Raw genomic sequence first — 19351 nt, 5'->3', positions numbered from 1 at the left:
TAGCCCAACAGGAGACTACCACCCTATTTAACTCCAGTTCCCCCAGGTGACTCAACCCCATGACCATCAGCACCCAGGCCTCCTCACCCACGCACCTCGCACTACTTCTGCTTTCTCTCGTCTATGCACTTCTCTTGCTTCCCATCTGCCTCGCTCCCAGCCCCCACACTCCCTCCCAACTGGAATCAGCATCTTCACTTTCCCATCCCATGTATCTGGGCTCAGTCTTCCCCTCTTTGCCTTCTCAGGCTTTCAGATCTGAACGCTCCAGCAGTAAGCAGCCCCTTGGTGCCTGGCTCTGTCCTTGGCCCAACAGCGAAAAGATGTCCTCCCATAGTCTCTTCCCCTGTGGGTTTACATTCTTGTTGAAGAGACAGGCAATGTATCCCTTTCTGCCAAGTGCATCCGGTCATGTCAGGTTTCAACCTGAAGCCTTGCAGCATCTCATGACAGCTCCCAGGATAGGCTCTGTGGCTCACGAGGGCTTGAATACACCTCCGCTGCCTTCCAGCACTCTTGCTTTCTGCCCGCTCCCATCCTCTCTTCTGTACCCATATAGAACTTCTGGTTTTCCTAAGCTTTTCTCTCCTGGACATCCAGCAAGTTGTTGTCTGCCAAGCACGTTCACCCTGCTCTCTTACAGCAGCCTTGCTTAGACACCCCTTCTTCCAGGGAGCTCTCCTTGCCCCTTTGCCATCCCCAGGTGTCTTTTTTGTGTGCTTCCCTTGGTATCTCTGCCCCTACCCACCGCATGGTAGAAGCTGCTAACTTATTTCTACCCCCAATGGGTTCTAAATACAATGGGCAAGGAATGGCTTATGTGTGTGTGTGTGTGAGACAATTCCTAGCAGGTAACAGAATGCCGTGTCCCTAAGAGATGTTCCAGAAATCCTTCTTGTTTGAGTGAATGAATGTCACAGGCTCAAGCTGGCGGATCACTGGTTTTTCTGGTTTCTCATGTCACTTAGAGAACTCCCCACCTTTTGAATCTTCGCACTGTCTGGACCATTTAGATACAGTCAGCTCAGTGATGTCTGCCTATCCAAAGACCCTTCTCTCTTATTCTCTGGGCTCATGTGGAAGCAAGGCCCTGGGGCAAGCAGGAGGCAGTGGGCAAGGGAAGCACGAGTCTGTAGGAAGGGCATTATTTGGAGGCTCTGTGATGGAGCTTGCTTTCTCAGACAATCTCACTCGCATTTGTCACCTCATCACAGGGAGCCAGGAGTGCCCATACCTCTGAGAGCTGGCCTCACAGGGATGCTGCAGGTGCAGGTCCGGTTGGGCGGACTCCTCCCGCGGCACAGCTCCTTGCCGCTGTCCACATTCCTCACCACGCACTGCGAGTGTCTGGGAGCCAGGCTTCCCACCATGGTCACTGTGCTCTGCGGGGAAGAAGATACAGGCAGCAGATGATTGGTTTCTGCATGGTCTCCATCCCTCCGTGAGCTCAAAGGCGTTCATCCTCGACCTGCCCCAGAAAGAAGAGCTGATGGAAAGAGGTGTTGGGTCGGCCCTCCGGCTTTGCTCTTTTGGGAATCTCACAGTCCTGTTCTTGGGCCATATTTCTGTTCTGAGTGTGTCTTTCTTATCAGCTTTTAAGTAAGAGCTCCCTGAATAGCCCAGATATTAATCCTTATCTACCATGGTTTTGACACTTATTTTCACCTAATCTACTGCTTATCTTGCAACTTTGGTGTATAGTATCTTCTACCCTCCCACAGTAAGTTTGAATGTAGCCAAATACAGGGTTTCCAGTCTTTGACTATAGGTGTCTCCCACAGACACATATAAGATTATCCCACTGTCTTTATTGCTTGATTTTTTTTTTAAACTTAAATCTTTGATCCATCTGGAATTTATTTTTATATGTAGTGTGAGATAAGAGCCCAACTTAATTTCTATCCAGATGGTTAATCAGCTTTGTCATAACCACGTACTAGAAACAAAAACAAACCCAAAGCCCCCTCTTTTTCCTACTGAGCGCAAGTACCATTTTTGTCATAGATTATATTACCATGCATTTGGAGTCTATTTCTGAACTCTGCTCTGTTCTCATAATCTATCGATCTATTCTGATGTCATTAAGCCTTTACTACTGTGACTAACCATATTTAACATCTGATAAAGCAGATAGCTCCCTATTTCTCTTCACAGTGTTTCAGACATTATTCACCCATACGAACCACCCTTCTCCAAAAGGGGCGAGATTGTGAGTCTAACCAGCACTGTGCAAAATACTCATATGTGCGCTAATTTAAAAATGTATTCATATCTTTATGATATCAAGTACTCCCCTCCAAACACATGATTTGTATTTTCATTTGTTTCTTTTGCATCCAATGCTCATTTCAAAGAGCCTCAAACGTCCATGTGTTAGGATACACTTGCCACATCTTCCATTTCTTTTTCAAAAATGTTTGTTTATTTATGTATTTTATTCATTTATCCGAAAGGCAGACCAGTGGAGAGAGAGAAAGAAAAAGAGTGTGTGTGTGGGGGGGGAAGGATAGATTGATTTTCCATCCACTGGCTAATTCTCCCAATGTCCATGACAGCCAGGACGGGGCCTGGTTGAAGGCACGAGCCCAGAACTCCATCCACGTCTCCCTCGTGCGTGGGAGGGACCAAGCACTTGATCTCGCCCCTAGGGAGAGTGTGAACAGGAAGTCAGAAGCAGAAGCAGAGCCAGGACTCATTGCAGGCACATGGCACCAGACGCAGGAACCCCCACTCCTCCTCTTCCTTAATGTGAAGGCTATCCATCACTATTTAAAGAAGGGAACCTATGAATTCTACCTTTAAATTTCTTCATGGGGGTTGGCAGGATGGTATAGTATCCTAATCCTCCATCTGCACCACTGACTTCTTCTATGGGTGCCAGTTCACTTCCCGGCTGCGCCACTTCTGATCCAGCTCCCTGAGGATGGCCTGGGAAGGTAGCAGAAGATGGCACAGGGGAGAAGCCCCTGGCTCCTGGCATCGGATCGATCCAGCTCTAGCCATTGTGACCCTCTGGGCAGTGAACCGGCAGATGGAAAATTTCTTTCTTTTTCTCTCTCTCTGTAACTCTTCCAAGTAAAATAAACAAGTTTTTAAGACAAGTACTTAAATTGTTGATTGTGGTCCACAATCCAACGTAATTGGATTTGGGAGGAGGAGTATGTGTGTGTGTGTGTACAGGAGGTATCCTTGAAGGCCTTCAAATTTCCCCTGCAGAATTTTTTTTTAATCCAAAAGGTGAGGCAGTCAGGTCTCCCAATTCAGAAAGCAATACCTCTAATTGTATTACTTTTTATTAATTATGTCTATTGCCTCAGGTGCATGAAGGGGACCTGGCAGGCAGGTGGGAGGAGCCAGAAGCTGTGGGGATGGGAGAAGGGGCACCTCACCCCGTACTGTGATGGTCCAGACACCCTGGTAGTTATTCTCTGCTCCTGAGCTCCAGGAAGACTTTCTGCACTGCCACCGAGGACTGCCTGCCTCTTTATTCCTCCAGTGAGATTGCCAAGCCCATTCTGTATCCTGGGAGTCCCCCCATCTTTCCATTTTCAACAGATTCTGTTTCCAGGCTGCAGAATCATGTGGATGGAGGAAGATCAGTTCAATCATCCCAACCTGACCTGGCCTGACCTCCCACCAGCTCCAGGGCCAGGAGCCAGAAGCGAACCCCAAAGCACTCCCTCCAGGTCATCAAACCCCTGAGCTCTCATTCTTACTGACTTCTTCAGATTGGAATGCACATCTGCCCCACCCATCCTAGGATGCAGTCACGTCATACACCTTGTACAAACACGTCTTGAATCCATTAACCAAGCACTGTGACAAAAAAATATCAGAAAGCTTGGAAAAATCCAGTATTCATCAACTCTTCTAAATTTTTTACATTCCCTTTCTGTTCTTACACACACACACACACACACACACACACAGTCCTTATATAATTGTAATCATTCCATTTATTTATTCCGTAAATGTGCCAGGTGCCAAGCATTGCCATTGAATATATTACCAAGCCAAACACCTAGAGTCTTTGCCTGGAAGTATACAGAATACTTCAGTAGGCTGGAACCGGAAGTTCCTTCCCCACCTCCTGCATCAAGAGATCATGAAAACTGGATGAAAGTCTAAGCGAGGATGGGATGGTGCAAATGAGAAAAATTCGCTCTGCACATGTTGCCTTGAAAGGGAACATGGAGTAGGACTGGAAGTAGAGGACATGGATGGAAAGGACCTGGATGAGTAAATGCATGAGGCAATTGCCACAGCTGCCATACACAGAGATGGTATAGCCAGAGGAAAGAGACACATTTGGAGTAGAAGATTTCGGTTTTGGAAGTAGGAGAGGTCTTTACAAATACATTTTATGAATAAACCATGCCTCGATTTCAAAATGTTTATGCCAACATAAGCTTATCTTTTAATGTGATTTTTCCATGAATTTAGAAAGAACACTGATTTACATTTATTTGAAAAGCAGAGAGAAAGGGAAGTGGAGAACAGAGATTTCCCATTCATTGGTTCATTCTCCAAATGCCTGCAGCAGCCTGGATTGCCTGCAAGTGCCAGCATTCACATGGGTGCTGGTTTGTGTCCCAGCTCTTGCACTTCCCATCCAGCTTCCTGCTCACGGTCTGGGAAAGCAGCAGAGAATGGTCCAAAGTCTTCAGACCTTGCACTTGCATAGGAGACCCAGAAGGAGCTCTTGGCTTAGAATCAGGTAGGCTTTAGCTATCGTGGCCATCTGGAGAGTGAACCAGTGGATAGAAGATCTTTTTATTCCGTCTCTCTTTCTCTACAACTCTGCCTTTCCAATTAAAAAAATGTTTTTTGAAACAAAAATGAAGATAAACCAAGTTAGATACGGGCCTGGAGTTTGAGGAACAATCTGAGCTGGAGATAAAGGAGACAGGAACATAGACGGCAGATAAAAGCTAGGGAAACCAATACAATTGTTTACAAACAAAGCACAGAGTAACAGCCCAAACTGAGCTGCAATAATTAGAATCAGAAAGCAGAGCCAAGCAAGGAGGCGGTGGCAGGGCCAGACGTAGGAGAGCGTAGATCATGGAAGAGTGGGTCAGTGGGAGAGCTGCACTTCGTACCACAGCCCCTCCTGATGCATCCCATACCACACAGCCTGGGTTTGCGTCTTGCCTCTCCTTCTAGCCAGCTTTTTGTTAATGATAGTTCAAGTACCTGGGTCTTGGCCAATCCAGGTGGAGATTCTAGCTCCTAGCTTTAGCCTGGCTCAGCCCCAGCTGTTGCAGGCTCTTGGGAACTGAACCACACATGGAAGATTGATTACTTATTTTCTCTCTCTGTTGGTCTGCCTTTCAAATAAATAAAAATGAATAAATAGATGCTTTTTTTTTAAACGAATACTTCCAACCAGCTATATGATAGGATGAGTTTACAAGTTCACTAGTAAACTTAGCTAATTGCAGATCGGGCAATCAGGGGAGAAGACAGCAGGTTGGAGTTGATGGAAGACAGCATGCTTTCTTTTTCTTTTTTTCCAGATGTGGTAGGAAGAGTGAGTTGCCAGGGAGGTGAAAGTATTTTTGCTTGACTTTATGTTCTAGCAAAGTATGGTTAGAAAGCTAAAGCTTTTGGGTTCGGTGCAATGGCATAGTGGTTAAGGTCCTTGCCTTGCATGAGCCGGGATCCCATTAGGAGCTGGTTCTAATCCCGGCAGCCCCGCTTCCCATCCAGCTCCCTGCTTGTGGCCTGGGAAAGCAGTTGAGGATGGCCTAAAGCCTTGGGACCCTGCACCCACGCGGGAGACCTGGAAGAGGCTCCTGGCTTCAGAGTGGCTCAGCTCCAGCTGTTGCAGCCACTTGGGGAGTGAATCATTGTATGGAAGATCTTCCTCTCTGTCTCTCTTCTCTGTATACCTGCCTTTTCAATAAAAATAAAATAAATCTTAAAAAAAAAAAAAAGAAAGCTGAAGCTTTTAAATACAACATGGAAATCCTCATCTGGCTGATGGTTCCTTCTTAAAATAATACGAATAAAGAGAGGGAGGCCACCGGAGCTGAGACGGGACTTGGCTACCGGGAAGGTGAGTTGGTGTTAAGATCCACAGGGCCAACGCTGTGTCAGGCCCACCACCTTTTCTTACTTAACTAATCTGCTTATTGCCAAGCTGTTTGGAAATTTCCAGATATTAGATTCTACAACGGCCCCAGCTACGGCTCAGTCACGCTTAGGGTCTTTCTTCTTCCACTTCACTCCTACAGGATCCCAAGCCTGGAGCCAGGGCTTCAAACAGAATGCATTCACTTATGATTTTGGAAACACACTGCCAGTTGCTTTCCAAAAAGGTTATGCTGCCTGGTATTGCCAACGCTGGGTGTGAATATAGCTGATTTTGCTTTAATTTGTATTTATTTCATAACAAATGAGGTTGAACATATTTCCTGAATCTTTTCTGGTGAAAATGCATGCCTTTGCCCTCTTTTTAGTTTGTCTTCATGCTTCTCCTCTCTTTCCTTGGCCTCATTATTTTGGCATTAATATTCTGTCTATGGTAACTTTTTCCTACCATGTGTGCTTTAGTTAACTCTTATTCTCTTCTTTACAGATTTTTGTTCAAAGGAAAATACGTATTTAAATAATTATTTTCTTTTGTCATCCGTAATGTGCTGCTTCACAGCTAAGAAAATGATCAGACATTCAAATTATTTGATGTCGAATTCCATTTCAATTCTTCTGCATGCTGTATTTTATATTAATTTCTTAATCAGCCTAAAATGTTCTTTTCATATTTAATATAAAATATGATTGCTTTCATAGTGCAGGCAGTCATTTCAGCGATTTTTTAAAAAATCCTTTTGTCCCCTCTTATTTTATATCAGGTCCATGAAATTTCTACATTTATTACTGAGATTTCTATTATATTTGATGAGTCTGTGGAAAAATGGAATCAGAAGAGAAGCTTATTTTGGTGAAAAAAAAAATCTTAGATTCACACATACAACGAGTCTTCAAAAACTCCATAATATGTGTATTATAAAAAGCTACGCATGATTTCAATTTTTTGGAATCAAAATAAATAAGCTTTAATTCCATTTTTCTAAGAACATTTCAAAATATTTTTCTTTATTTTTAAAGATTTATTCTATTTTTATTGGAAAGTCAGCTATACAGAGAGGTAGAGAATTAGACAGGAAGATCTTCCGTCTGTTGACTCACTCCCCAAATGGCTGCAATGGCTGGAGCTGAGCCAATCCGAAGCCAGGAGCTCAGAGCCTCTTCCGGGTCTCCCACGTGGGTGCAGGGTCCTAAGGCTTTGGGCTGCCCTCAATTACTTTCCCATGCCACATGCAGGGAGCTGGATGGGAAGCAGGGCTGCCACGATTAGAACCAGCACCCATATGGGATCTCTGTGCATGCAAGGCAAGGACTTTAGCCACTAGGCTACTGCACTGGGCCCTCAAAATACTTTTCAAAGCATATTTTTCATGAACTTTTAAAGTGCTAAGTACTTTCATATTCCTATTGTAAAATCAAAATTATGGAATTATTATTTAATATCTATCATATATCATTAATATATCATTTATATATCATATATCATTACACATATACACAGCATATGCATAAATAAGTTCACCATCTAAGAGTGGTGATACTGACTAACCTAATTTCTTTTTTTCAAAATATATTCAACTTTTACTGGGATCACAGGATATCTAGAAAAACAGGTTAGGGTAGAAGTTCTATTTTCATGCTACTTTCTCACAAGATACACACAGCATGGGATGGGCATGTGGTACAGCATCTTAGGATAGCCACAGCCCATGGTGGAGTGACTGGGTTCGAGCCTAGCTCCACTTCCAATCGTGCTGCTCACAAGTCCCCTGGAACACAGCAGACGACAGCTCGAGCATCCGAGTCCCTGCCACCCGCATGGGAGACACGGCCTGACTGCTGGTCTCCTGGTTTCAGCCTGCCCCTGCCCCAGCCACTGTGGGCATTTGAGGAGTAAACATGCCGATGGAAGATCTTTGTCTGCCTGTCTCTGTCTCCACCTTTCAAATAAAAATTAACAAACAAATAATCCTTAAAAAACTCCTCAGACAATGTGTCTGGATACATTCAAGATATTTGTCATATCTTCCAGGAAAACACCTTGTATACTGTTTATTTTTATTTATGCTTATGGTTTTAATTGATAAGGCTTCACCGTCATGAATTATAAATAGCCTCAATAGACTACTGTTTTGCTGTCTAATTAGTTTTTTTAAAAGTGGCTTAAGATAAGCTGCTGTGAAGCCAAAATCACTGCTTGTTTTTTTTTTCCTTTTTCGTAGTTGTATTCAGCCAACATATACCTCCTAGTAAAAATAATTCTAAAACACGGGGCATAGAACTTGCTCTCTAAGTTTATGTCTGAACATTTCCACTGTTTTTATGAATGAGACTTATTTTTTCTTAGTTGAGTTAAAGTTTGTTTTACCTGAAATATAGCGAGGGCTTTTTTAATTCTTAAAAAACTTGATCTTTATGTTATCTGAAAAGTAAAGCATCAGAGAGAGGCCTTCCATCTGCTGGGACTCGGGCCAGGCACTCAATATGGAATGTGGGGCTCCCAGGTGGTGAGTTAGCCTAATTACAGTCCTTGTCCACCACATCCAACTTCCAGTACTTCCTTCACTTCTGTTCATTTGAGTAATTTTTGAAATCCAAATATGTAGCTTCTTCAGGTTTGTAGCTACTTCCAATGAGCAAATAATGGAATAAAAATGGGTTTCACTGCCACGGTTGTTTCTGGGCAGAGTCATGGTCAATGCTCACGGGGCCAGTGGTGCTAGAATTCCTTGTTTCAGTGCCGATTCATGAAAGATTGGCTCTTAGTGCTTCTCCCTTAGAAAACATGCTGTTTCTGAGACACTTTATTCCTCTGCCTTTTCTATTTTGGTTACTGTAAACCATTTTTACCAAACCTTAAAGATTTCTACCTAGGTGTAAACCCCTGTCATTGTACACAATGCACAAACAGGATTGCGTCACTTGTCCTCTTGCGTCTTTGCGGAGGTGAGGTTTCATGTGTCCTCCTGTTGCCCTAGTCTCTGCCTTACCTCTCCACTGCTCTCAAATAATTATACAAACACATATGGACATAAGCCTAGAGAGGGACATTGTGACTAATATAAGATCCATTGTGACCAATATAAGATCTTATCACACACACTTTACTGCACCTTGCTATTTTTATTCAAACTTTACAGAAATCCCCCCAAGGACACTAACTGGGATTGCTCTAACATGAAGTCCATGATGAGGACAAGGACAGACTATCTTGTAATTTCTTCATGTAAAGAAATAATGGTTCTGCATATATGAAGGTTTTCATATCCCCATAAAGATGGTGGCAGGTGGGTAAGGCGGCCACCTGTGACACCAGCAACCTATATGGGTGCCAGTTTGCATCCCGACTGCTCCACTTCCCATTCAGTCCCTTCAAAATGGCCTGGAAAAAGCAGCAGAGGGTGGCTCAGGTGCTTGGGACCCTACCATTGCTATAGGAGACTGGGATGGAGTTCCTGGCTACTGACCTTTGGACTGGCCCAGCCCTGGCTGTTGTGGTCACTTGGGGAGTGAACCAGTGGATGGAAGAGCTCAGTCTCTCTCAGTCCTTACCTCTTTCTGTGTAACTTTCTATGATTTGCAAAACACATAAATCAATCTTGAAAAAAAAAAAGAGTACTGGAAGATGACCAAGCATTTGATAGGCAATTAGCAAGCATGCTTTTCATTGAATGAATAGGTGAAATTGGGAAAACCAAATACAGCTATCCATGCAGGGTCAGATATGATGAAAACAAAGAAAGATCTGAGATTTTCAGGTAAGACATAGATGCCCTAAGAGTAGGAAATACTTTGAAATAATATGATCAAGAAATGGACCTGATGTCTTATCAACATTATTAAAAAATCCGTTCAAAGTTGACTTCAAATATAGGTTTAACCAAATACCTAATTCCTTGCCTCTTTCATCTTGGAAGTGAGGATGAGCTGGAACAGTGAGGTAATGGCCATATGGAAGATTCCAGGAGAATCAAGGTGAGCCACAATGGGATTCGAGGTAGAGAAGAAATCACTAGGGATTGGTTGGGTAGTCATCATTTTCTGGAATGTTCCAGACTGGATATAAATTATGATTAATTTATACAAGTGTATCCATACATAGATAAGCAAATTGTGTAAGCAATAATTTATATCTAATGGACATACCTATATGTAGATGCCTAAGCATCTTCCACATCAGATTCATTCACTCTGACTCGGGGTTGGTGGGAGTTTGTAAGAAGGCTCTCAAAGTTCTTCCTTCCCCTACGGCTCCAAAGGCTGACAACAGAAAGTGTCTCCCACAACACACAAATAACGACATCCATGAGTTCTGATCAGCTGTAACTTGAAAGCTTGATTCTTTTATTATTTATCACTCATTAAATGCTCTGGCTCTCCTTTATTAAATGTTAAATCATCTTAAGTGGTATGGTTCTTGCTATTTGAAATGGCAAAGTGTAAGGGAAAAGAGAAAGTAGCCCATTTCCTTGTTAATGTGGCATTCACATAAAACTTAGTAAGCTCAACAGACAGGTCAACCGGCTGCTGATGGGGACTCAGTACAATTATTCATAACACAAGAGCCATAATTAGGGAGAAAATGTCTCCTCACTGACACTGCAGGGCAGGAATTGCATTTCTCTGTAGGGCATGAAGGGTTTATGTAACAGAAAATGCTAGAATATGCTCTGTGCTCCCTTTCTCTCATCTGTTGACAACAGCCCGCTGGCTTTGCAAGGAGCCTCATTTGCAGTCATCATGGCCCAAACTGGTTTTCTCTCCATCCCTGACATCAGGTCCACAAAAGTTGCTGGGAGAAGCTTGAACCGGGGGATGAAGAACCATAGGGTAGGACACACATCTACAGTTCAGCCATATTGAAGGAATCATGTTGACCCTGAATCTGGACTTCTCACTAGTTGTGAAATCAATGTATATGACTTATGTTACAAGTCCATCCTTTGTTCAAGCTTACAATTGAGGGTCATATTTAGCTCAACAAAATGACAAACTCTATCCAGGCAGGCCTGTGACGTGACTTGGCTCCTACTATGTCCCCAGAACACATGGTAGGCACTCCAAAATCATGAATACAACGAATGGACTTCAACCAAGCTTCTTTGATTACAAACAGATACACACAAAGGAAGTGAGCACCAGCTGAGGATGATACAATATAGACAAAATCTTTCCTCTCACCTTATCTTTGATGCTTCGAATTATCTGAACTTTAGGACACTTTCTGCCGCCAGATGAAACATCCAGCCAGTTCTGCAAATTCTCTGAATGTACACAATCTTCTTGAAAAGTGCACCTTTAAAACAAAACAAAAAAGAGCAAGAAAACAGCAGCTCCATACATGCATTAGTTAAAACTTTCTCTTGGCTTCAGTACAAAATGCCAGGCTTTGTATAGTGGATTATTGATTTTGAACAAGAATAGGAACATGATGCTAAAACTATGAAAAGCAACAAGAAAACATCAGAGCATTTTTTCCCCATCATGTCTAGCAACGGTGAACAAATGCAGACAACATGTTGAACTTGGACTCCCGAACCATCCCTCGAGATGACATTACCAAACACATTAGAAGCATGCGCTCTCAGGATTCTGCAATAAAGAGCTCCCTTTGCTAAACACCTAGTGAAGGAAAAGTTCATATGTTCGGGACCCTGTGGGTTTGCAATTCATTCTCTTCACTTCAAGCTACTATGCAATGTCTTTGTTTGACAATAACTACCACAAAGCTGCTATTTCATGTTTTGCACCATGATAATTAAATAAAAATATTTCAAGGGCAGAGTCTGCCCAAGAATTCAATAAGACATTCCACAACCATCTGCTGCATAACATGTATTTAGATAGATAACAAATGCTATCAAAAGTTATGGGTGGGATATTTTCCAGGGCCACTTCTCCAAGTCAGATAGCCCAGAGGATGCCCCCAAAGAAGTCTTAAACTATGACCAGGGCCAATGGCTGGGAAACTGAGTGGTGAGAATGCTGACTTGCTTGAGCTGTCGGGTCACTCGAGGTCACGCTAACTTGAGAACCCCTGCCTCACCAGATGGGCCACCAAACTGACAAAGCAAAGGAATATCAGGTGCCACATTATCTTGGAATGGTGATGAACTCCGCAGGCATTCTGCTAGACAGTAACAAGGAAGAACACAATGTTTCTAGTGCTTGTATCTCCTCATGGTCAAAGGTTAAAGGGGTAAGAAGCCAGGGACCAGGGAGTTCTAAAACCACCCAAGACATAAATAAAAGGAATCAAATGAGAGCCACAATCGGGTAGAAAGCTTCTGAAGAGCTGAAGTGGAATAAGATATGATTAGGTCATCCAATTCCACAAAGGTTTATTTCTTGCTCCCGCCCTCCTCCTTCTCTCCCTCATCTCTCTCTCTGAATTCTTCAGAATTTAGATCTCATGGTTTCATCTTTGAGCCCCACGCTAATTTGAATATGGCAAAAATAGAACAGGAAGTCACCGAGTTTCACTTGGCATCATCCTCAAGCATAATACTCGTAGCATATCATCCTCTTCTGACATCTGGGGGAAACCCTGCCCACGGTGGGCACCCCTGTGTGCCTGCGCCCCTGCCTCTGCATCAGCTGCTTCCCCAACATCACAACCCATGGGATTTTCATTAGCAATCCTCCAGAGTCATCCATCTACCTGACCCTTGACCGCTGGCTCGTCCGTTACAGCCATTAAGTTCAAATTAAACCACCCCTCAATGTCAGGCAGAGTTTGCCATGCAGGCACAAGGATGGCTGGAACTGAAACCATAGAGGATGGAGACGTGGGCTCCTTCTTTTGTATCTGAGAGCAATCATGACTGTGAAAAATGTCCCTGCCTCTCGTGGGTACTTGGGTTGATAGAAGGTACTTCCTCTGCCTAGAAGTTAAAAAAAAAAAAAAGCAACCAATTCTAGAGCAACTAGTGCACAAATATTTTTGTAGGCTTTTAATGTTGCCTGGGAGTCAAGGCCTTGGCTGCCAAAAGAACAAGTGTAAGATATTTTATACAAATAGTGCTCCAAGTTGCCAATTTGTAGGCAGAGACAGTAGTGCTCCCGGGCTAGCACTGCCTTTCCTGAACTCTTACAGCATTTCGTGTCGGAACCACACATTTTGGCATTTAATCAGATGCTGCCTGGAATTACAACTTCACTGTTTCTTATGTCTATGTCATCTCCCCCATGTGAGCTCTAAGCTCCTTGGAGGAAGGGAAAGCATCTTTAATATTTCTTCGGCAAATCCCTCAATGTCTGCAGCCCAAGATGTAAACACTAGGGTTCTTATAAATATTTGTGAATGAATGGATGAACTATGAAATCTCTCTGGGTCTTCTCCGTGGGTGATTTTTCTCTCTAAAGTTTTGACTAATGTCTGACTCTCCTTTGAGAAACTAGTTTTGATGTTCAAAATCAGTTCAAACCTAGGGATGGAATCAGGAATCCAGAAGTTGAGGTTGATTTTTTTTTTGAAAGAAAATAATGAATCAGAATCCCTGTTCTGCACAGCATAAAAACCAAACAATATTAACTAAAAAAAATTCTTGTTGATAGAAAAAAAGATACCCATGAAATCTCTGAACTCTCATTTTGCCTCCCAACAGTAAAAGGAAAAAAAAAAACATAAAACACCCTTTTACATAAAAAGCAAACCATGACACAAAAAAATGTATAACCAGATGGTCAACCCACAACATTCTCTTCTCAACATTACTTCTCAAATAACTGCAGATTGTAAAATCCTTATGACAGCAAATTACCCACACATCCAATGGTGGGGGCAGATCTTGGAGTTTCCACATTTTAAAGTAAACAAAATCAGTTAGCTTGAAACAATTCCTTTTGAAAGCCATCATTCTTATCCCTGTGTGTCAATGGAAGCAATGGTCAAGTGCATAAACATCTAAGCTATTGCCTAAATAGAATTAAAATCGCATCATCAGACATGAATCTTGGTGAGGTTGATTCCTCAAGGAGGCATTCTCAGATACCCTGGTTTCTTAACAGGCTCCATTTCCATTTCTTCAGGCTACTGATCAGAGGAAAATTGGAATCTGATTAGAACGCATGCATTCTAGAACAAATGTCACAGATATATTTGCTTTCTTTTACCTGTGCTGTTGCTCTTACTCAATTCTCTACTGTGGATCCGTCTTAGTCAGTTTCACATTGCTATCACAGACTATCCAAGGCTGAGTAATTTATAAAGAACAGAGATTGCTTTAGCATTTGTCTGGGGTTGAGAAATACAAGGCCCAGTGGCCCACACCCCGTGAGCAAGCACTTTCTTGCTGAGACCCCCATGGTAGAAGGCAGAAGGACAACGAGGGTGCCAGCAGTAATCCTTTCATGACCTACACACCTCCAGTTGGGCCATACCTCTCAACACTGTTGGACTGGGGATTAAGTTTCTCCTACATGCTTTTGGGGGTTGTCAGTCCATCCCTGGCTCCCAACATTCATGTCCTTCTCACACACGTAAAATAAAAATTTCCCATCCTCTTAGCCTCAGTATCTTAACTTGTTCTAGCATCAACTATGAAGTCCAAAGATTTTAATCTAAATCAAATAGAAATGAGACTCAAGCCATGCTTCATCCTGAGGCAAATTCCTCTCCAGCTGTGAGCCTGTGAAATTGAACAAGTTATGCGCTTCTGAAATAAAATGAGGAGACAGGTAGAAGGCAGAAATTTCCATTCTAAACTGGAGAAGTAGGCAAGAAGAAAAGGGGTCACTGGTCCCAAGAATATTCAAAACTCAGCACTGTAAACAATATGAAGTCTTACGGTCCAGAATATTCTGTTGATTCTATGTCCCACACTGGGGCCGATGTAAACCCCCACAAACCCTTACAGGTTTGAGGGCCTCTGACTACCCAGTAGCAATGACAGGTTGAAGTCTTGTACCGGATGCTTTCTCAGGCTGGAGCTGCACAGTGGTGGCCCTACAGTTCTGGAATGTTGGAGACAATTCCCACAGCTTCACTAGGCACTGTCCAAGTAAGGGCAGGTTTCAGCCTGCAACACCAGGCTCTCTGCAGCATCCCATGGCATGTATGTGGAGCTCACTGTGCCCCCACAGTGTGTAACTCTGCACCTGCCAAGGTCTAGCACTTACATCTCCAGAGCAGCGGCCTAACCTGTAACCTGGGCCTGCTTGAGCCACATTTGGGGTAGCCAAGGAGCACTGAGCCAGAACTATCGTGGCCCTGGGAAGTGGATGCTGAGGTCCTGGGGTCACTCCCCAGACATCTTGCCTTTTAGGTACTATCTTGTCTCATAGATCTCAAGGTGCTTTCCAGATTCTTCTGTTGCTTTTTTTTTTTTTTTTTTTTTTTTTTTTTTTTGGTGAGTAGCTCCTGGCTTCCTTGTCCCCATATTCATCTTCTTAGCAAGTGGTCACTTGGCCCTGCTCTTGGTTTGCTCTCCTATTGATGCCTTTTTTCACTGGTTACTTGGCCAGGCTGTGAATTTTCCTTCTATGCTTCTGTTAGTTATAAATCCTGCTTTCAAATCATTTTGTCTCCTCTCACCTCTTACTCTATGTAGTTCAAGGTAGCCACGCAGCTCCTTCAATATTTTAGTGTCAGACAGCCTAATTCATCACTCTTGGGTTCTGCCTTCCACCAAGTCCTAGGACATGGATACTCCCTCTAAGCTGCAGCTGTGTGGGAAGGATGGCTTTACCCTGGCTTCCAGTACCTCGTTCCTCCCTGGAATGGCCTTTACTATCCCTATTTAAATCATGACCACTGAAGCAACACCTGCGAAGTTCCAGACTTTTCCCCACACTACTTGTCTTCATCTGAGCCCCTGTGCAGCAATTTAGGCTTCTTTTAGTCTGCTCCTTCAAATTCTTCCAGCCTGTACATCCTTACCCACCCCCAAAGCCACTTTCAGATTTATAGGTGTCTATTAAAGCAACAGCCCCACTTTCCAGGACCAATTTTCTTTAAAAAACATTTTTTGAGATAACATTTTCATTTTACTTTATAGTCACAAGCTTAATGCTCCACTAAATAAAGAGTTCAGCAAACCAAAAGCAAGAAGAATATAGTTTAGTGAGACTACAAGCAAGCGCCATAAACAACAGTTGGATGAAAAGAGGTCCTCTACACCCCTGTACAGGAAATTCAGGCATCGCCACAGGTCACCCAGGCTACACGGTCCATACTCATAACAACAGACCTGACAAAGATTCAGAACACAATTGGGCAACACACTATGGCTCTCTGTGTTTTTGTTTCTTCGATTTTTTTAAAATTTAGCTTCCACATATAAGGAAGAATGTGCTTAATTTGTGTCTGGCTCATTTCACTCAAGGCAATGTGCTCCAGTTGTAACCATTTTGATGCAAATCACAGAATTTCATTCTTTTTATAGCTGAATAATATTCCATTGCATTTTGTATAGGCCACATTTTCTTTAGCCTTTCATCTGATGAGGGACACTTGGCTGAGTCCACAATTTGGCTACTGTGAACGACATTGCTTATAAACATGGTGGTGCAAATATCTTACTGATACAAGGTGTTCATGTCTTCTGAGTCTTTGCCCAGGAGTGGGATGCCTGGACTATTTTCTCTCCTAGTCTATTCTGTGTTGCTATGGCAGGAAAAAAAAAGTTCATTTGCTACAATTCTGAAGGATAGAAAGTCCAAGGTCAAGAGGTCTGAACTTGGTGAGGGCCTTCTAGCTGCATCATCTCAAGAAGGAACTGGGAAGGGCCAAGAGATGGAACTCGCAACCTCAAACTCTTTCATAATCAGCATTCATCCATGCATGAGAGTGGGGTCCTCAGTATCTAAACACCACCCTCTAGGTCCCATCTCTCAACATGGAGGTACTGGAAATTAAGTCCCCAGCACATGCTTTGGAAGGGAACACATTCAAACCACGCAAAGGACCTTGGACTGAGCATTAGTATCCTGCTCTCTCTTCTCTATTTCTACTTAGATTTCATATCTACATGATGAAGTCAACAAGCAGACAAAGCCTAATAGCAAACTAGAAAACAGCATTTGCCCAGATACAAAGGAAAGAAAGCCTGCAGAAGCAAAAATCCCCCAACCAGAAAGTTACTTAAAAAAAAATTCTCAATAAGTGAAAAACACTGTGTATGTTAATAATTGAACCAATAAAACCATTTCAGAAGTCTTGTTCCTGCTACTTTGCTGTAAAATCTGCTGTATGCAGAGTTTCATTCACTCAGTGAGAGTCTGAGATTGTCACTCAACTCTATTAACACACTGAAGCCCTGGCTCCCACCTCCAACTCATAACAGATCTCTTTAGGAACAAGAAAGTCCAGACACTTGCTTCTAAGTTTGCTGTTTGAAATTCAGAAAATGATTTCCTGTAGCAAATTGGTTTCCCAAGAATATAGAAATCTGTACAACCCATAGCATGTCCCTGAGCACCCACCCGACCCACGCACCGGCTTGAAGGAAGCGTTAGCACTCTGTAGCCTGTCTTGTGCAGTTCTCACAACAACCTCCTTCCATGGGGATGACACAGGGTCCCAGAGATAGACTGGAACATGCCAAGGTCACACAGCTTTAAGTGCCAGGCATCTGACTTCATGGCTACACATTGGGGCTACTTGGCTGGGTGGCTTCCTGTGGGCCCCAAGCACTATTTACAATAAAGGCATTCAGGGTCCCTCCTGGCTTCCTGGGGCATCAACAGTAGCTGAGAGGGCGGGGTTGGGCTGGGATGAGCATGCAAGTATAGGAGCTCCAGAAACAGAACAGAGAAGGTGAGGTCACCTCCAGGAGGAGGGGGGTGGCAAGGATTTAAGAAGGAAATACAACGATGAGGCTTCTGAGAGACCTATAATTTTCATCTATCACTAGACTGAAATAGAAAACCTTCAGCTAGAGGTTAAAATTCAGGGCGGCCTTGGACTTAGCAATCTATTGTGTTTCAAAAAAATTTCCTTGCAAACCATCTGTTCGTAATATGGGGAACATTTCTCCCCATAGAAATCATGTTATAAACAATGATTAGGTTTCCAGGTTAGTTCAGAAAACACATTCACCCACAATGTCACTTCCATACCACGTATTTGCAACAGAAGAGGAGCCGAGAACAACAAGATTACAACCATTTGCCTCCTGTAGCACTTTTTCTTCTTCTTTACTTATTTGTGTTTCTGTTCAGCTGGTAGTCTGGGAACAGTGCCCAGCTGGATCGACTTTTACATTTATTATTACAGTATTGTATTTATATGGCATTTTCTTTTTTTTAAATGGGTATGGCTTAAATTATTAATTATTTTCATGCCAACAGAAAGAATAAGGGGACCTACCTCTGAAAAGCAACTTAGCTGCCAGACAATTGGAATGCCTAGGGGCCAGGCAGGGTTTTCCTGGAGACTCTAACTCTATTGGGTTGGGATGGCTTGGTCAAAATCTGCCACTTATTCAACCTTGAAATAAAAACTCTGAACTCAGAAAAGTACCTGTTCCTTCCTGATACTCAAATTTCATCAGTATTCTCTAATCGAATTGTTTACCAAGTTCAGACAGTCCCTGAAGGAATCTGATAACTAAATCGCAGGCAACTGGCTTAAACCTGGGGGTTAGTGTGACCAGTTTCAAAGATGATATCCTGATACAGTCTCAGAAAACTTTTCACAAGGACATTACTGTCTGTCTCTGTCTCTCTCCCTCCCCACTCCCTTCCCCTCTCTCCCTCTCACAAGGAATAGGCAAGCCTCCTACACACTGGGGACAGGGGAGTGACCATGGGTTTGTTACAAAAGCATACCAAGGTCTCCTACTAAGTGTTTTGAAACAGATGTCTGCATCTTCAGCAAAGGCACAGAGCTCAAAGGAGGGACCAGGTGGCCTCTGGAATTGAAGGGCTTGGATTACAATTGCCATTCTAGCAGAGGAAGAAACCAAGCTCTGCTGAATAGAATAGAAAGTCACTGTGACCAACTCAACTCTAAATTCAAGCCCTCAGGAATCAGGAGAGGGTGATGCCAAAACGCAAGACCAAAATAGCTCGCTGGGAGAGCTGAAAAATTGGATCTTCATCACTGGAACTGCAAGTCAATTTACATGGTAAAATTATGCTAATAACAGAGACAATTTAGACGGATTTCTTCTTCCAAAAGCAAAAACATCTAACATGCCAGGCCACATCTTTTCACATGACTTGATTCGTTTATTTTTCACAACAAACCTGAGAAGCAGCTACAGTAATTGCCCCTGCTTTGCATATAGGGTAAACAGAGGCAGCAAAGGATCTT

At 43.0% G+C, this 19351-nt stretch overlaps 1 protein-coding gene across 1 annotated transcript in view; it reads right to left on the bottom strand.

Moving 5' to 3' along the window:
• PLXNC1 (plexin C1) overlaps positions 1-19351 on the bottom strand; it is a 165392-nt gene that overhangs the window by 92121 nt on the left and 53920 nt on the right. Inside the window, exons 5-6 of the mRNA XM_058673854.1 lie at positions 11275-11389; positions 1235-1382 (exon numbers count right to left, since the gene is read on the bottom strand). Coding sequence (XP_058529837.1) covers positions 1235-1382; positions 11275-11389 — 263 coding nt within the window. The remainder of the gene's footprint in view (positions 1-1234; positions 1383-11274; positions 11390-19351) is intronic.

The sequence above is a fragment of the Ochotona princeps genome, chromosome 15 (assembly GCF_030435755.1).
Source record: "Ochotona princeps isolate mOchPri1 chromosome 15, mOchPri1.hap1, whole genome shotgun sequence".
NCBI lineage: Eukaryota > Metazoa > Chordata > Mammalia > Lagomorpha > Ochotonidae > Ochotona > Ochotona princeps.
The sequence above is the reverse complement of the archived record's forward strand: the minus strand, read 5'-3'. Positions and strand labels throughout refer to the sequence as shown.